Source organism: Leucoraja erinacea, chromosome 11, assembly GCF_028641065.1.
Source record: "Leucoraja erinacea ecotype New England chromosome 11, Leri_hhj_1, whole genome shotgun sequence".
NCBI classification, from domain to species: Eukaryota; Metazoa; Chordata; class Chondrichthyes; order Rajiformes; family Rajidae; genus Leucoraja; species Leucoraja erinaceus.
Window position 1 is genome coordinate 23,689,978 of NC_073387.1, and position 19,012 is coordinate 23,708,989.

Consider the following 19,012-nt stretch of genomic DNA (forward strand, 5'->3'; position numbering starts at 1 on the left):
TTACCAAAGATACTAGAGGAGCTCCTCTAGGATCTTTGGGTTTTACTATCCACAGCTAGTTGCAATAAAGGTTATTGAGTGGAGGGACAGGCACACAGTGCTGGAGTAACTCTGCGGTCAGGCAGCATCTGTGCATCTGTCTGTGTTCCTCACACACGCTGCCCGACCGACCGACTGCAACTGTGCGCCCCGTGACGCAATCACGTCGCCTCACGCTGCGGCCCCGTGACGCAATCACGTCGCCTCACGCTGCGGCCCCGTGACGCAATCACGTCGCCTCACGCTGTGGCGGCGGCACCCGGCGAGATGTGGCGGCTGAAGGCGCTGCTGGGCCGCGGTGAGTAGTGGGGGCGGGGTAGAGGGGGATAGAGGGGGAAGGGAGACACGGGCGCAGGGCAGCTACAGCACAGCTTCAGGCTATTCGGCCCACCACCTCCATGCTGACCTTGACCCGTGTGTCAGTGTACCTTATGTACATGAGTGTTTGTACACACGTGTGAGTGTGCATGATTGTGTGTGTGCATGTAAAGGCACGCAGTGAGTGTGCGCGTGTGTGAACATGCGTGTGAGTACAGGTGTGAGTATGTGTACGTGTGAGTGCTTGTGAGAAGATAAACACAAAGTGCCGGGGGTGACTCAGTGGGTCAAGCAGCATCTCTGGAGAAAAGGAATATGTGACGTTTCGGGGGCGAGACCCTTCTTCAGACTGAAGTGTGTGTGTACAAGTCGGTGTATGCGAGAGTATGTGTGTGTGAGAGAGTGTGTATGTCTGCATTCGTATCTAGGTGTGTGCGAGTGTTTACATGTGTGAGAGAGTGTATGTCTGTGCGTATCTATATGTGTGCACAGTGTGGTACACTCTCTCTCGCACTGTCAGATGCTGTGCTGCACCTGTTTCCATGCTGTATCTCTAACGTCTGCTACGATTGTACCTGCCTGTTCCACTTCCTCTGGCAGCTACAAAGCCAGCGTTGGACCCCTATATTCAACACAGATTCAGGGACAGTTTCTTCCCGGCTGTCATCAAGCAACTGACCCAACTAGAAAGCGGTGATGAGCTCCCATCTTCCTCATCGGAGACTTTGCACTATCTTTAATAGGACTTTATCTTGCACTAAATCTTGTGCCTTTTATCTGTGCACTGTGGATGGCTTGATTATTTAGTTTAGTTTATTGTCATGTGTACTGAGGGACAGTGAAAAGCTTTGTTGCATGCTACGCAGTCAACAGATAGACAATACATGATTACAATCGAGCCGGCCACAGTGCACAGATACAGGGTAAAGAGAATAACGTTTAGTGCAAGATAAAATCCAGTAAGAAATGCTGCTGTTGGTGTAGAGGTTTAAAAGAGTGGAGCAACTACAACAAATGATTGCAGATCCACTTCTGGGCCCAGAACGTGTAGAATCGCCGAGCTTGGGTGCCATCTTGGGTGTCGAATTGGGCAGCACATAAACAGAAGCTTTTCACTGTACCTCGATGCACGTGGCAATTATGAATGAACTAAAGTAAACCTGGCAGTTGCTGCCTAGCTGGGAATCTGCCAGCTCTTCCCACATTTCGAAGCTTCACCAAGAACGTCCGTTCATTCCTTCACTGACTCTCGTTTTCTCCACAGCGCTTCACCGCTGGCAAATCTCCGGACCCTCACTGCGCCTGCCTCCCACCCACTGTGCCGACGATGACTTGGTAAACCCAGCGGCTCGGCTGCCTGCCCACTGCACCTTCAGAAGCAGGTTGGTCGCCAGTCGAACGCGCAAATCTGTTTCATTTTCAAAGCGTCGCTGTCTATTAAATTCACGGAGCACAGTGTGCAGTTCAGATCGTCCAGCTGCAGCAAGGATATCATTAGGTAGGAAAAGATGCAGAAGAGATTCAGCAGGATGTTAGAACTTTGTTGGTTCTCCTTGTGGCCGCGTGAGTTTTCTCCGGGTGCTCCGGTTTCCTCCCACACTCCAGAATTACCAGAGCGCACTTTAGTTTAGTTTAGAAATACAACACAGAAATAGGCCCTTCGACCCACCTAGACCTCGCCGACACGCACTATCCTACACACTATAATTTATTTTACCGAAGCTAAATTAACCTAAAAACTTTTGCTTCTTTGGGGCGTGAGACGAAGCCGCAGCACACGGAGAAAACACACGTGGTCACAGGGAAAATGTACAAACTCCATACAGACGGCACCCATTGTCAGGATCAAACCTGGGACTCTGGCGCTGTAAGGCAGCAGCTCTACCCCTGCGCCACCGTGCCGCCCTCTATGTTTAGAGAAGCAAAACTGCAGTTGCCCTGATGCAGGGTGTCATCACGAAACGTCAACTGCCCCTCTGCCTTCACAGATGCTGCTTGACCCGCTGAGTTCCTAAAGCATGTTCATTACTTCTCGGAGCAGAACTAAGCCATTCAGCCCACCAAGTCTACTCTGCCATTCAATCAGGCTGGTCTACCTTTCCCTCTGAACTCCATTTTCCTGCCTTCGCCCGATAGATCCTGACACCCATGTCAATCTCCGCCTTTAAAATACCTAATGACTTGGCCTCCACAGCCGTCTGACAATTAATTCATCACCCACCGACTAAAGCACTATGTTATTCTGATACTAAATCATCTATTGATTTGTGCGTGGATTTCTCAGTCCAACAGATGCTCAGAATGGAGACGGTGGAGAGGGGAAGCGGGAGGAAGATGAACAGAGGACTCGGTTTTATTCCAAGGCCTTGCCACGGTTTTCGGGATTCGATGCTGTTGGCTGGGTAAGAAAAGGAAAAGGCTCAATGTTGCCGACATCTCATGGACAGGCAATGCTCAACCGTGTGGTCTTGGCTGGGTTTAGATGTGTTGCGTACCTGACCAGTAATAATCATGAAACATGATTTATGAAAATGCACTGTGGTGATACTGCCTCGCAGCACCCGCCCCCACACCCCCTTCTCCAGATTTCTCCCTCACCATCACAATCAGTCTGAAGAAGGGTCCTGACCTGAAACATCAACTGTCCATTCCCTCCACAGAAGCTGCCTGACCCACTGAGTTCCTCCAGCACTTTGTGTCTTTTAGAGTTATACAGCACGGAAACAACTATCTCCTCTGGCCGCTCGTTCCATACACCCACCACCCTGTGAGTGAAAAGGTGCCCCTCGGGTTCCTATTAAATCTTTCCCAACTCATCTTAAACCTATAGATGACATATTTCTTGATTCCATTATCCTGAGTGAAAGACTCTGCATTCACCCTGTCTATTCTCCTCATGATTTTATACACCTCCATAAGATCACTCTTCAGCCTCCTACACTCCAAGGAATACATTCTTAGCCTGCCCAACTACCTATATATATAGCTCAGGTCCTCGGGTCCTGGCAACATCCTCGTAAATCATCCCTGCACTCTTTCCAGCTTAACAACATCCTTCTTATAGCAGGGTAAACAAAGCTGAATACTCAAGGTTTGGCCCTTCCAATGTCTTGTGCACCTGTAACGTCTCAACTTTGGTTTTAGTGTATTTTAGAGGTACAGCGTGAAAACAGGCCCTTCGGCCCACCTATCCGCACCGACCAGCGCTCCCCTTACACTCACACTATCCTACACATGAAGGACAATTTACAATTTTACTGAAGCCAATTAACCTACAAACCTGCACGTCTTTAGAATGTGGGAGGAAGCCGTAACACCCGGAGAAAACCCATGCGGTCACAGGGAGACTGTGCAAACTCGTAGCGCCCATAGTCAGGATCGAACCCGGGTCTCTGACGCTCTGACATAAGTCGGCTATAGCTGACAACCGGAAATAACAGACCCCCCCCCCCATGGTCTGTTATCGCAAGGATTTATTGTATAATACTCCAGATGAGGCCTCACCAATGTCTTGTACACCTGTAACATAACATCCTAACTTCTCGGGGTCAGACAGCATCTCTGGAGAAAAAGGATGGGTGATATTTCGGGTCAGGACCCTTCTTCATCCTTTTACTCCAGAGTTGCTGCCTGACCCGCTGAGTTACTCCAGCATTTTGTGTTTATCTTCGGTGTAAACCAGCATCTGCAGATCCTTTCCACACATCCTAACTTCTTTATCTAACACCCTGACTGATGGAGGCCAATGTATCGGAAGCCCCTTAGACCACCTTGTCGAGCTGTAATGCCACTGTAAGGGGATCGCCCCTCCACCTTGGTGACTGTGTTGTTCCTTTCCCCTCTCCCCTCCAGGGCGCCGCTGCCGTGGTGTTTCTACAGTTCGCCAGGCATCTGCATCACCACTTCTGCCATCGCGTGGGACCCCCCGAGAGTGAGGCTGCCCCCCAGCTCTGTGTCCCAGGCATCGTTGCCTCCGCACTGACACCAGACAGAATCAGTAAGTCTCCCGCTCATTCGCCGTACGTCAATTCAATCACGGTTCAATTATACTCTATTGCCACATGTACCCAGGTACAGTTCAAGTTCAAGTGAGTTCATTGTCCCTGATAGGACAATGAAATTCTTGCTTTGTTTCAGCACACAGAACATAGTAGGCATTTACTACAGAACCTAGACGGATGCTGGTTCATTCCAATGATAGACACAATATGCAGGAGTAATTCAGCGGGTCAGACTGCATCTAAAACTAGAGGGCATAGGCTTAAGGTGAGAGGGGAGAGATAAAGGAGTTCCTCGGAGCGAGGGGGGGGAGGGGAATGAACTGCCGAGGAACCTACCATTACAATTTTTAAAGACAGAACAGATAAATGATCGGACGAGTTTGGAGGAATATGGGCCAAATACAGGCAAATGAGTCTAGCCCAGAATGCCAACTGTCGGCACGGGCAGAGGGCCGAAGGGCCAATTTCCAAGCCCTACAGCTCTAAGACTAATTTAGAATAGAATACAATTTTTAAAGCACAGAACTGAGCAGATAAATGATCGGACGAGTTTGAGGAATATGGGCCAAATACAGGCAAGTGAGTCTAGCCCAGAATGCCAACTGTCGGCACGGGCAGAGTGGGCCGAAGGGCCAATTTCCAAGCCCTACAGCTCTAAGCCTGTAACGCTAATTTGCCTGTAACGCTGCATCAAGTGAGAATTTAATTGTTCTGGTTTGTATCTCTGTTGTATGCGACAAATAAATACAAGTTATAGAGTCACACAGCACGGAAACAGGCCCTTCGGCCCTTCTTACCCATGCAACAAAGGTGCCCCATCTACTGTAGTGCCACCTGCCGGCATTTGGCCCATATCCCTCAAAACCTTCCTATCCATGTACCTGTCCAGGTGTGATGGGCGACACAGTGGTGCAGCAGGTAGAACCGCTGCTTCACAGCGCCAGAGACCCGGTTCAATCCTGCTGGGTGTTGTCTGTGCGGAGTTTGCACTTTCTCCCTGTGTCTGCGAAGGTTTCCTCTGGGTGCTCCAGTCTCCTCCCACACATCGAAGACGTGCAGGTTTGTAGGTTAATTGTTTTTTGTAAATTGTCCCTGGTGTGTAGGATAGTGCTAGATTACGGGACAATTGCTGGTCGGTGTGGACTGGGTGGGCCGAAGGACTTCGGTGCAGTATCTCTAAACAGTCTTAAAAGACTGTCTTTTAAATGTTATTTAAAACTTGCTCCCTTGCGTTATTGCTCCCCCCCACCGTTCCCTCGCGTGCTCTCTGACCAGTCTGCATCTTGCTTTGTGCTGCAGGGTTCAGTCGCTGTATCCTGCCACGTGGTGTGGGTCCCGACTCCATCAGCACCTCCTCTCAGAGTTCCGGCTCGGCGGCCTCCTCCTCCTCTCCTGCAGGGGGCGCAGCTGTCCATTATCGGTCCCGTCCAGGGAGCTTTGACAATGTTGAACAAGGTATCATCATTCGTGGGAACAAGATTCACTAAAGAACGATCACTGACACTGCTTGCTTGTTGCGTATACTTACATAACTTACAGTCCCTCAGCATTATTTGGCAATGTAAGACCACGATTAGTGGAGGAGGGTTGTTGACGTAGCCCAGGCCTGTGCGGCAGCGGATCACCAGGACCTTGGGACCAGTAGCCATGAATCCTGGGAACTATGCAACGGCCCAACGTCTAACGGGATGACCAATCTCCGAATGGAGTGGGTTGATTAATCCTGAGGGACATCTCCATCAGTCCAGGCAATGGGAGTGTTTAAGAAGGAACTGCAGATGCTGGAAAATCGAAGGTACACAAAAATGCTGGAGAAACTCAGGGGGTGCAGCAGCATCTATGGAGCGAAGGAGATAGGCAACGTTTCGGCCCGAAACATTGCCCATCTCCTTCGCTCCATAGATGCTGCTGCACCCGCTGAGTTTCTCCAGCATTTTTGTGTACCAGGCCAATGGAGTGCCTCCCATCCCACTGCTGAAGGAAGCCAGATAACTGCAGAGCATTACAGTAGTCCACTCAACCCATTGAACTTCATGCAGGGATAATCTGCCAGTATTTTCGGCACATTGTTATAGTTTAGTTTATTGTCACATGTACCAAGGTACAGGGAAAAGCTCTGTTGCGTGCTATCCAGTCAGCGTAAAGACTATACATGATTTACAATCAAGCCATCCACATTGTACAGATACATGATAAAGGGAATGACGTTTAGTGCAAGATAAAGTCAGCAAAGTCCGATGAAGGATAGTCCAATGGTCACCAATGAGGTAGATAGTAGTTCAGCACTGCTCTCTGGTTGTGGTAGGATGATTCAGTTGCCTGATAACAGCTGGGAAGAAACTATCCCTGAATCTGGAGGTGTGCGTTTTCACACTTCTGTACCTTTTGCCTGATGGGAGATGGGAGAAGAGGGAGTGACCAGGGCGAGATTATGCTGGTGGCCTTGCCGAGGCAGCCTGAAGTGTAGATGCATTCGCAGATCGTTTTGGGGAGATGTTTTGAGTTTTTAATGCAGATCACCCTTACGTTGCAGATGGTCCCCTGTTCATGAAGTGTACAGAACGCTCAGAATACAATACCAGAGATGAGAGCCACCCACAGCCACAGGTCCAGGTAAGCATACTGCACAACATAAGGGTTGGTGGTGAGATGGGTATGTTGTTTTGCACATGACTGACCCTGGATATGGGACTTCAATCAATCATTTGTGTAAGAAAGAACTGCTGATGCTGGTTTAAATAGAAGGTAGACACAAAATGCTGGAGTAACTCAGCGGGTGAGCCAGCATCTCTGGAGAAAGGGAAAGGGCAACATTTCGGGTCGAGACCCTTCTTGACCCGAAAAGTTGGAGGCGAGAAAAGGCCAGAACAAAATAGGGCCAGCAACAGTTGATCTCCATAATGGTGCATTGTTGGCTGGGGAAGATGTGCTAACGAGAGGGATACAAGGATGCGAACAATGGGACCAGTCGATGACTAGGGTGGGGGAAGGGGGAGAGAGGGAATGCAAGGGTTATTTGAAATTAGAGAAATCAACATTCATGCCGCTAGGTTGTAAGTTGCCCAAACAAAATATGTCTGCAAGCTTCTAGTTCCACCCCACCCCCCCCACCCCTCCCCATCTCTACCTTTCAATCTGAAGAAGGGCTACGACCTAAAACGTCATCTATTCCTTTTCTCCAGAAATGCTGCCTGATCCGTTGAGTTACTCCAGCACTTTGTGTCTATTTTCGTAATTTAAGTTCCATGTTGTGAGTGTGTCGAGCCACGTGAAGTCTAGTTTCCTGCTGTTTTCCTGTTTGATACAGAGGGAGGAAGCGAGTTCAGAAGAAGCTTTAAACCGAGCCACTTCCGACTTACAAGGGGCTGCAAAGTCCAGCATATCTTCCATATTAAATATCATCGGTAAGTGAATACAACCCATGATTTGTACGTGAGTTGGGAGTGCAAATGTCCCTACTGAACAGCACAGTGCAAGTTAGAGTCGTACACCATGCAAACAGGCCCTGCCGACCAACATGTCCATGTTCCTGAGAACTTTACATTTTAGTAGAACGGGCTCATTAATTGAAATAGAGACCCAAGAAACTGCAGATGCTAGAATCCTGAGCATACAAAGAGCTAGAATAACTCAGCAGGTCAGGCGGCATCTGTGGAGGGAATGTTCAGGAAGATATGATGTAGTATTGGCATCATGTGGATTGAAGGACCTGTCCTTGGGCTGTAGTGTTCTATTCTACCGGTTAGGCGGCATCTGTGGAGGACGTAATGGACAGATGTCGTTTCTGGTCAGGACTAAAAAGGTGCTTGTCCATTCCCTCCACAGATGCTGCCTGACCTGCTGAGTTCCTTCAGCACTTTGTGTTTTGCTCAAGATGCCAGCATCTGCTGTTTCTTGGGTCTCCCATTTCAATTAATTCAATTAATCCCAACCCAAAACGTCATCCGCCCATTTCCCTCCACAGATGCTGCCGAACCAGCTGAGTTCCTCCAGCACTTTATGTCTTTCATTAATTGAATACTTGTTATTGTCCATCCATGCAGAATCCCTGCAAGGGTAGCTCACTGGCTCAGCGGTAGAGTTGCTGCCTTACAGCGCCAGAGACTCGGATTCGATCCTGACCTCGGGTGCTGTCTGTGTGGAGTTTGAACGTTCTCCCTGTGACCGTTTGGGGTTTCCTCCCATATCCCAATGATGTGTGGGTTTGTAGATTAATTGGCCCTCTGTAAATTGCCCCTAATGTGTAGGAAGTGGGCATAACACAAAACTAGTGTGAACGGGTAATTGGTGGTCGCCATGGACTCCGTGGGCTGAAGGGCCTGTTCCATGCTATATCTCTAAACTAAACTAAACTAAAATCTCATCATTGCTATTCTATTAATATCTAATATTTCTAATAAATTTCTCGCACAGGGCTTGAAAATGTCAAAGCTCAAGACGAAGACTTGGCTTTCTCCTGTTTCATGATAGCAGCCCGACAAGGGTACAGTAAGGCTCAGTACAACGTGGGAGTGTGCTACGAACTGGGGAGAGGCACAGCCAAAGACATCGAGAAGGTCAGAATCTGTCAAAGGAAACTGAGCGGCACGGTGGTGCAGCGGTAGAGTTGCTTCCTTAACGCGTCAGAGACCCGGGTTCAATCTTGACCATGGGTGCTGTCTGTACATTCTCCCTGTGACCACATGGGTTTGCTCTGGATGCTCCAGTTTCCTCCCACACTCCAAAGATGTACAGGTGAATCAGCTTTGGTAAAATTGTAATTTGTCCCTAGTGGGTAGTATAAAGCTAGCGTACAGGGTGATCCCTGGTCGGCGTGGACTCAGTGGGCTGAAGAGCCTGTTTCCGCGCTGTATCTCTAAAGTGTAAAGAAATGTGTGCCTGGCACATGTGCGAATATTTAGCTTAGAGATACAGCCTGGAAACTAGCCCTTCGGCCCACCGAGTCCACGCCGACCAGCGATCCCCGCACATTAGTTCTATGTTATCCCAGTTTTGCATCCTGAAGACTTGGGGCCAATTAACCTGCACGTTTTTGGGATGTGGGAGGAAACCGGAGCATCTGGGAAAAAAACCCATGTTATCACAGGGAGAACGTGCAAACTCCGTACAGACAGCACCCATAGTCAGGATTGAACTCGGGTTGAATGAGGCAGCGGCTCTACCTCTGCACCACTGTGCCGCCGTAAAGTGTTAAATTGTATGTAACGGTTATTTGAACTCATGATAACCAATTTCCTTGAAGTGTTACTGTGTTTTGTGCATGGGACAGTGGCTGGTATGCAGGGTCTAAGTCTGTTTATTCTCCTACCTTGTCCCTTAGGCCATGCTGTACTATAGTCAGGCAGCAACTCAAGGACACCGCTTGGCCCAGTATCGTTGGGCAAGGTATCTGCTGGAGATCAAGCCAGAAAGGAATGTTGGAGATACACAAAGGGCCATTGATCAGCTGAAGAAGGCAGCTAAGTCTGGACTCAGAGAGGCAAGCTGATTTGTTTTATGTCTACGTTGCTCTCGTACTAAAAGCTAAACTGCAGTGTACAGTAAACCCTTGTTATAGGGTGATTTCACGAAAGGTCACTGGAGCGTAGATCCGCACCCACGTGACCGAAAATTTGAAGTGGAGTACATGCTATACTTCCGGTACATGTTAGTGAATGGGAAAACACGCACTTTCACACCCGTTAAAAACATCGAAAACGGACAGTTTTTGAGCTGCAATTTACTGTGCCAGTCGGGGTGACCGTGAGGCACAGCTACCTAAATTTACAGTCTAAATAAAAGATAGAAACTAAGGTAAATTCAAGAGGGAGCTGAAGGTGCAAATCCAGCGGAAGTGATCAGCGGACATTTGTCGTGGAGATTTAAAGATCCAAAATATCGGGAATTATCGCGTTTGCTCGCTGCATTTCATCAAAAGTAAGGCATTATTGACTTTTTTATCTTTATTCATTTGTTATATGAAAAGTTTTAAAAGTGAAAAATCCGTCAGTAAAATTGCAAAATCGCCCATGGTTCTCAGGTAGGTTTTAACATGCAAAATGAAAACGCTTCTGAAGCTACATTTACCATTTAAATAATCGTAAACTATCAATGCGTTTTGAAATAAATTTTCCTCAGATGCAAGCTAAGGAATGGGATAATTGTCAGCTGTTAGTTGGACAAAATTAGGACATTTTATTATTTGCCAAAATATATTTCTCAATGTTTCTTGTTTAAAGCCTGCACAATCACCCAAACTACTTATTTATTTATTTATTTATTTATCATCTAATAACAGACAAGCCTGCAGCATGGAATTATGTCAACAATCCTGATTTTGGCAAATAATAAAATGTCCTAATTTTGTCCAACTAACAGCTGGAAGTCGGCTTTGGGAACGGATATGCTGTCTCTGTCCGAGCCGGAGTTCTAGAGCCTGGGGGAAAATTCAACCCGCCAATCGATGGTGTCGGGATCAGCCGCCTCACCTGGCCTAGACGCCACATTCCACATTGTCAGAAAATTGCTCTATATAGCAGATTTTGTATATAGCGGACCAAGGCTCCCATTACACCTCCCCTCGCACCCACTACCACAATTACCCGACGTTACCCAAAGGCGGCATGAGTACCGGGCCCATCCCTGCAACATCGCGTGTGGGGTCGGGGCTCTGCGGCTCCCCCCCCTGTGAATACCCACTGGTTTAGCCCCACCCAACCAAATTGCCCCTCTGCTGCACTGGCGTGGGATACAGAGACATCAAGGGAAGATAGGTGCCGGGGCGGCACGGTGGCGCAGCGGAACAGCTGCTGCCTCACAACGCCAGAGACCCGGGTTCAATCCTGACTACAGGTGCTCTCTGTACAGAGTTTGTATGTTCTCCCCGTGACCACGTGGGATTCCTCCGACTGCTGTGGTTTCCTCCCACACTCCAAAGATGTACAGGTTTGTAGGTTAATTGGCTTCGGTAAAAAATTGTTAATTGTCCCCAGTGTGTAGTATAGTGCTATTGTCAGGGTGAGCGTTTATCGCCGCAGACTCCATGGGCTTAAGGGCCTGTTTCCACGCTGGATTCTGGAGTAGTTCCTGAGGATTGGCGGGTAGCAAACGTAACCCCACTTTTTAAGAAGGGAGGGAGAGAGAAAACGGGGAATTACAGACCAGTTAGTCTAACATCGGTAGTGGGGAAACTGCTAGAATCAGTTATTAAAGATTGGATAGCAGCACATTTGGAAAGTGGTGAAATTATTGGACAAAGTCAGCATGGATTTACGAAAGGTAAATCATGTGTGACGAATCTTATAGAATTTTTTGAGGATGTAACTAGTAGCGTGGATAGGGGAGAACCAGTGGATGTGGTGTATCTAGACTTCCAGAAGGCTTTCGACAAGGTCCCACATAAGAGATTAGTATACAAACTTAAAGCACACGGCATTGGGGGTTCAGTATTGATGTGGATAGAGAACTGGCTGGCAAACAAGAAGCAAAGAGTAGGAGTAAACTGGTCCTTTTCACAATGGCGGGCAGTGACTAGTGGGATACCGCAAGGCTCAGTGCTGGGACCCCAGCTATTTACAATATATATTAATGATCTGGATGAGGGAATTGAAGGCAATATCTCCAAGTTTGCGGATGACACTAAGCTGGGGGGCAGTATTAGCTGTGAGGAGGATGCTAGGAGACTGCAAGGTGACTTGGATAGGCTGGGTGAGTGGGCAAATGTTTGGCAGATGCAGTATAATGTGGATAAATGTGAGGTTATCTATTTTGGTGACAAAAACAGGAAAGCAGACTATTATCTAAATGGTGGCCGATTAGGAAAAGGGAAATGCAGCGAGACCTGGGTGTCATGGTACACCAGTCATTGAAAGTAGGCATGCAGGTCCAGCAGGCAGTAAAGAAAACGAATGGTATGTTAGCTTTCATAGCAAAATGATTTGAGTATAGGAGCAGGGAGGTTCTACTGCAGTTGTACAGGGTCTTGGTGAGACCACACCTGGAGTATTGCGTACAGTTTTGGTCTCCAAATCTGAGGAAGGACATTATTGCCATAGAGGGAGTGCAGAGACGGTTCACCAGACTGATTCCTGGGATGTCAGGACTGTCTTATGAAGAAAGACTGGATAGACTTGGTTTATAATCTCTAGAATTTAGGAGATTGAGAGGGGATATCATAGAAACTTACAAAATTCTTAAGGGGTTGGACAGGCTAGATGCAGGAAGATTGTTCCCGATGTTGGGGAAGTCCAGGACAAGGGGTCACAGCTTAAGGATAAGGGGGAAATCCTTTAAAAACCGAGATGAGAAAAACTTTTTTCACACAGAGAGTGGTGAATCTCTGGAACTCTCTGCCACAGAGGGTAGTTGAGGCCAGTTCATTGGCTATATTTAAGAGGGAGTTAGATGTGGCCCTTGTGGGCTAAGGGGATCAGAGGGTATGGAGAGAAGGCAGGTACGGGATACTGAGTTGGATGATCAGCCATGATCATATTGAATGGCGGTGCAGGCTCGAAGGGCCGAATGGCCTACTCCTGCACCTAATTTCTATGTTTCTATGTATCTCGAAACTAAACTTGGGTGATCACGGTGGCACAGAGTTGCTGCCTTACAGCAATTATAGCGCCAGAGACACGGGTTCGATCCAGATGACGCTTGCTGCCTGCACGGAGTTTTACGTTCTCCCTATGACCTGCGTGGGTTTTCTCCGAGATCTCCGGTTTCCTCCCACACTCCAAACACGTACAGGTTTGTGGGTTAATTGTCGATAGTGTGTGGAGGATGGTGTTGGCGTGTAGGGATCGCCGGTCGGTGCTGGGATGCAGGGATCGCTGGCCGAAGGGTCTGTTTCCGTACTGTATCTCTAAACTAAACTAAGATGGTGCAGGTGAGGTAGAGGTACAGAGCATGGTGGGCCCCTGTTCAACAGCTAACCTCGTCCTCTTGTTATTTCAGGCTCAGGCGTACTTGGGAGTGTTCTACACCAACAAGCCCCACCGAGACCTGGAGCAAGCTGTCAGCTACTTCTCTATGGCAGCCAGAAGCGGGGTAAGTTGGCTGGCGTTCCAATGGAGAGAGATGAGCGAGAACAATGGGAATATTTGCACAGCATCATTTAATTTCTGTTTTAGAGACACAACATGGAAACAACCCCTTCGGCCCACCGAGTCCACGCCGACCATCGATCACCCCGTACATGAACACTCTCCTACACAATTTACACGCCAATTAACCTTCAAATCCACACTTCTTTTGAGATGTGGGAGCAAACCGGAGCACCCAGAGAAAACCCACGCGATCACAGTGAGAATGTCCAAACTCCACACAGACAGCACCCGAGGTCAGGATCGATCCCAGGTCTCTGGCGCTGTGAAGCAGCAAATCTACCCACTGCGCCACTGGGCTGCCAACAGGTCTGTCAACACTGTAAGACACAGAGTGCTGGAGTAACTCAGCAGGTCAGGCAGCATCCTTGGAGAACATGGATGGGTGACGTTTCCATTCAGGACGCTCCTGACGCAACTTGAGAACATCTTCAAAGAGGGCATTATGAGTCTGAAGAAGAGTCTCGACTCGAAACGTTGGGACCTATCCATGTTCTCCAGTGATGCTGCCTGACCCGCTGAGTTACTCCAGCACTTTGGGGCTTTTTTGTAAATCAGCATCTACAGTTCATTGTTTCTATTAACTTAGTATCCAATAGCTAACATAGTAATAAAAGGAAAAAAACTTCAATAAATAATAAAAGCCCCAATATTAGTGCAAAACAAAACAAAAACCTGAAGTCCCTAGAGCTACCAGGATTCCAGACCTCCAGATTCAAGGACAGTTTCTTCCCAGCTGTTATCAGGCAACTAAATCATCCTATCACCAACTAGAGAGCAGTCCTGACCTCCCATCTACTTCATTGGAGACCCTCGGACTATCTTTAATCAGACTTTATCTTGCACTAAACGTTATTCCCTTTATCATGTATCTGTACACTGTGAACGGCTCAATTGTAATCATGTATAGTGTTTCCAATGATTGGATAGTACGCAACAAAAAGCTTTTCATTGTACCTCAGTACACCTGACAATAAACAAAACTAATCTACGACCTGTCCCCGGCAGGACGCTGCGAGCCAGTTCCACCTGGGGATGTGCTGCCAGAGAGGCTGGGGCGTACAGACGGACACGGGCAGGGCCGCTGATCTCTACACACAGGCAGCTGCTGCTGGCCATCCTGATGCTCTGTGTGCCCTGGGCGTGCTCCACCAGCAAGTACAAGCAGGTACCGTGTACGTCGTGAAGCTGGGTCACGCCTTTCCTGTACCAGAGGTTTCCTGTGGCAGCTTCCGCCTGGAATAGGCCGCCTCAACCTTCTGCTTCCTGCTTCTCCCACTGCTGGGACTTGCTAGCAAGAGCAGCATTATCTCTCTCCCCACCCCCCCAACCCTGTCCCTCTCTTCCCTCCCAGTCTCCCTCTCCCCTCCACACCCTCCTCCCTCCCGCTCTCATGTTCCTATCCTGCCCCTCTCACTCCCCCCTCCCTCCCTCCCTATACTCTCCCGTCTCACTCCTCCCCTCTCCCTACTGCCCTTCCCCCTGGAAAGGTACATGGATGGGAAAGGTTTAGGGGGATATGGGCCTTATGCAGGCAGAGGGGACTAGCATACATGGGGCAACGTTGGTGCTGAAGGGCCTGTCTCTGTGCTCTATGACACTGTTCCACGAGGGGGGGGGGGAGGGGGGGTTATCAAGTGGGGAGAGGGTGCGAGTCAGGGCCGTGGATTTTTGGGGGCATTTGAACTCCTGGGATGTATAAATGCGTTTTATTTACTGGACTTCATCTTGCACTAAACATTACTCCCTTTCTCCTGTATGTGTACACAGTGGACAGCTTGATTGTAATCATGTATACTAAGTGCTGGAGTAACTCAGCGGGACAGGCAGCATCTCTGGAGAAAAGGAATAGGTGACATTTCGGGTTGAGACCCTTCGTCAGACTCTGAAGAAGGGTGTCGACCTGAAATGTCACCCATTCCTTCTCTCCAGAGATGCTGCCTGTCCCGCTGAGTTACTCCAGCACTTTGATTTAAACCGGCATCTGCAGTTCTTTCCTACACACTTGTAATCATGTATAGTCTTTCTGCTAACTGGATAGCACGCAACACAAAAGCTTTTCACTGTACCTTGGTACACGTGACAATAAACTAAATTAATCTATACTTAATCCTCTGATTCTTGATTCCCCTACTCTGGGTAAAAAGTACCTACCTCCTCATCCTGTATCTGTGGACGGTGATCGGCTTGATTGGGCAAGAGGTACAAAGTGTAAAGTAGCCTCTAGATTCAGCTTCCCAGCTGGATAGCACGAACCATCCTATCAATAGATAACTCCCCACTACTCATGGTACCCGTTTATTGACTTTATCTTGTACTAAATTATTCCCTTCATCCTGTATCTGTACACTGTGGACGGCTTGATTGTAATCAAGGATAGTCTTTCTGCTGTCTGGATAGCAAGCAACATAATAATAACACCTTGGTACACGTGACAATAAATAAACAAAACGAAACACTAAACATTATTCCCGTTATCATGTGTCTATGTACGCCGTGGATGGCTCGATTGTAATCGTGTATAGACTATCCGCTGCCTGGTTAGCACACAACAAAAGCTTTTTACTGTACCTCGGTACATGTGACAATAATAAACTAAACAGCTTATTTCTTGTTGCAGGAGGCCGAGGAGGGTCGTGGGGCAGTTCCTCACTGCGGTGTGTGTTGTCCTCGCCCAGTCTCCATGCCCAGGGTACACCGGAGGCACTGTTCCCCCGGCAACATGGTGCGCCTGATGCCGACACGGTCTCCCAGCCTCCGGGCGTCCCTGTTGCCACCCTGCTGCCCCACTCCTGGAGTACCGGATGCCTCCGAGCCTCGCCGCTCAGCGCCAGAACTCCGTGCCTCGGCGCCAGTCTGCCTGAGGCGGAACACTGGGGGGGATTCCCGACGGCACGACGCGCCTTCCTCGCCGGCGTGGGGTGACTCCCGCAGAACCGTCCCATCGAACAACACCTTCCTGCTGTCACGGACTGAGGGCTCTTCCCGTTCCCTCCCGAGATGGAGCCATGTCTCGCTGTGCTGAGACCAGGGCAGGTGAAGATGCCTCAAACAGTAATCCCCAGAGATATGGGCACCACCCTATCTTGGTCATCTGTTGCTGGCCCTGCTTTGTTCTGGCCTTTTCGTACCTCCTGTACCCTCCCCCCTACTTTCAATCTGAAGAAGGGTCCCGACCCAAAATGTAACCTATCCATTTTCTCCAGAGATTCTGCCTGACTCGCTGAGTTACTCCAGCTCTTTGTGTCTATCTCCGAAGGATATAAACTTTACTAGAAACCTGGTCTTGAAGAACATCGACGTAACATACTGATCAAAGTCATTATGGTGTGACTTCAACTATGTTGGAACTCACAAACTTTAAGCGCATTCCCACTAATCTCTCGGTGGATACTCACTGGATGTTTGGATGCTGGAGTAACTCAGCGGGAAAGGTAACATCTCTGGGGAGAAGGAATGGGTGACGTTTCGGATCGAGACCTTTCTTCAGACTAATCTTTCTAAAGCCGGTGTAATTGCTCAGTTGGTGGAGGGAATTGTACATTGAGTTTAGGGGTCTGCATCATCTAGAGTCATACAGCATAGAAACGGGCTTATTCAATGGTGGCACAGTTGCTGCCTCAAAGCGCCAGAGACCCGGGTTCGATCCTGACTATGGGTGCTGTCTAAACAGAATGTGTACGTTCTCCCCGAGACTGTGCGGGTTTTCCCCGGGTACTCCGGTTCCCTCCCACGCTGGTCAGTAAGGACCTGGTGGGCCGAAGGACCTGCTTCTGTGCTGTATCTCTAAACTAAACTAAGGTGCGCACTGGTAATTGTGTCCAGATTAAAGGACGTGCCGGATGGAACAGTTGCTGGGAAATTGGTGGTGGATCTGGACATCAAAGGTCTGGAGGAAAACAGGGTCAAACGTGTGCAAATGGGACTAGTTTGAATGGGGCATCATGGTTGGGGTGGACACCCTCTCTCTCTCTCTCACCCCCTCTCCCTCCCTCCCTCTCTCTTAACCCCCCTCGCTCTCATCCCCTTTCCCTTCCTCTCTCACCCCCTCCCTCCCTCTCACCCCAACTCCTCTTTCTCTGTCTCTTCCACCCAGGTCATTCCTCCTCCTCCCCACTCCCGTCTGTCCGGCAGAAGGTAGAGATAACTTGTTGGGCCGAATGGCCTGTTTCTGTGCCCTATGACTCTCGGATATGTCACTGCATATAAATAAATATAATTTATTAAGATCAGCAGAGGTACGAGGGGTTTCCATCGTACGCTCCCACTGGTGTTTACACCTGCGTGTGTCCAACCGTGGCAGAGTGCGACATTCCAGGGCCGGAGAGCTGAGAGGGAACCACGCTGGTCTGGGACAGTCTGGCGTCTGACCCTCACTCCCCCTACTCACTGGACTATTTTACCATGTGTGCTGACACCTAAACTGTAGAGCCCATCAGAATGCGTTATCTAATAACGCTTGGAGTTCAGTTGATAGGCTTCAAGCCTCCTTTATTCACAGCTTCAGACGCAGGAGACAAATCTATCTCCGCTAATTTACTTTAGAAACAAAGAACTGCAGATGCTGGTTTATACCAAAGATAGACACAAAGTGCTGGAGTAACTCAGCAGGTCATGCAGCAGCTCTGGAGAAAAGGGATGGGTGGCATTTCGGGTCAGGACGCTTCACCAGACTGAATGGCTATCTTATGGTTTACTTTAGATTTTAAAGATACAGTGTGGAAAGGGGCCCTACGGCCCACAAAGTCCGTGCCGACCAGCGATCACCCCGAACAGCCAAATGACCAGTTACTATGCTGTATCTCCATCACACACTATGCCAGATTTCATTGCTTAAGCCCTTGCATTACATCGGCACGTGTAGTGAAGGGTTGTATGCTTTTTCTGAGTGATGTTACTGAAACAAACTATTTAATTAAAGTTGTGCTGGAAAACTATTTGTTGATTCCTGGTTCTGGGAACAGTTTATGCTCCACCCACTTCCATGGAAGGGGATAATTCTAGGGAGCTCGACCAACATTTGGGAGATCGAGGAGGTTTTCCTTTTTTTCCAATTTTAGTGATACAGCGGCCTTCGACCCACCGCGTCTGTGCCGACCAGCATTCCAACACAATAGAGATAATTTACAAAAGCCAATTATCCTACAAACTACGTCTTTGAAGTGTGGGAGAAAACCGGAGCACCCAGAGAAGACCCACGCGGTCTGTGAGAATCTGTCAATCCCCGCCTTAAAAATACATTGAAACAGAAGATGTGGAGTCAGTATGGATAGAACTAACGAATTGTAAGGGGAAAAATACCCTAATGGGACTTATCTACAGGCCCCTAAACAGTAGCCTGGATATAGGGTGGAAGTTGAATCAAGGTAAAATTGGCATGTCGTAAAGATAATGCTACGGTTGTTATGGGAGATTTCAACATGTAGGTAGACTGGGAAAATCAGGTTGGTACTGGACCCCAAGAAGGGGAGTGAAGCAGATTTGATAAGGGAACGAGGTTAATGAGCCATTAGCAGGTAGTGACCATAATATGGTAAATTTTAATCTACAATTTGAGAGGGAGAAGGGTAGATT

The 19,012-nt window shown here is 48.5% G+C and overlaps 1 protein-coding gene across 1 annotated transcript; it reads left to right on the forward strand.

The window, feature by feature from the left end:
- The first annotated feature begins 255 nt into the window (after window positions 1–255).
- On the forward strand, window positions 256–18,371 carry dele1 (DAP3 binding cell death enhancer 1). Its single transcript, XM_055642839.1, has 12 exons — window positions 256–337; window positions 1,622–1,739; window positions 2,642–2,759; window positions 4,210–4,354; window positions 5,658–5,813; window positions 6,892–6,971; window positions 7,666–7,762; window positions 8,772–8,914; window positions 9,679–9,837; window positions 13,290–13,382; window positions 14,447–14,606; window positions 16,059–18,371. Exons 1-12 carry the CDS (start codon window positions 307–309, stop codon window positions 16,361–16,363), a joined length of 1,605 nt encoding a protein of 534 aa, XP_055498814.1. The 5' UTR covers window positions 256–306; the 3' UTR covers window positions 16,364–18,371.
- Window positions 18,372–19,012: the final 641 nt, after the last annotated feature.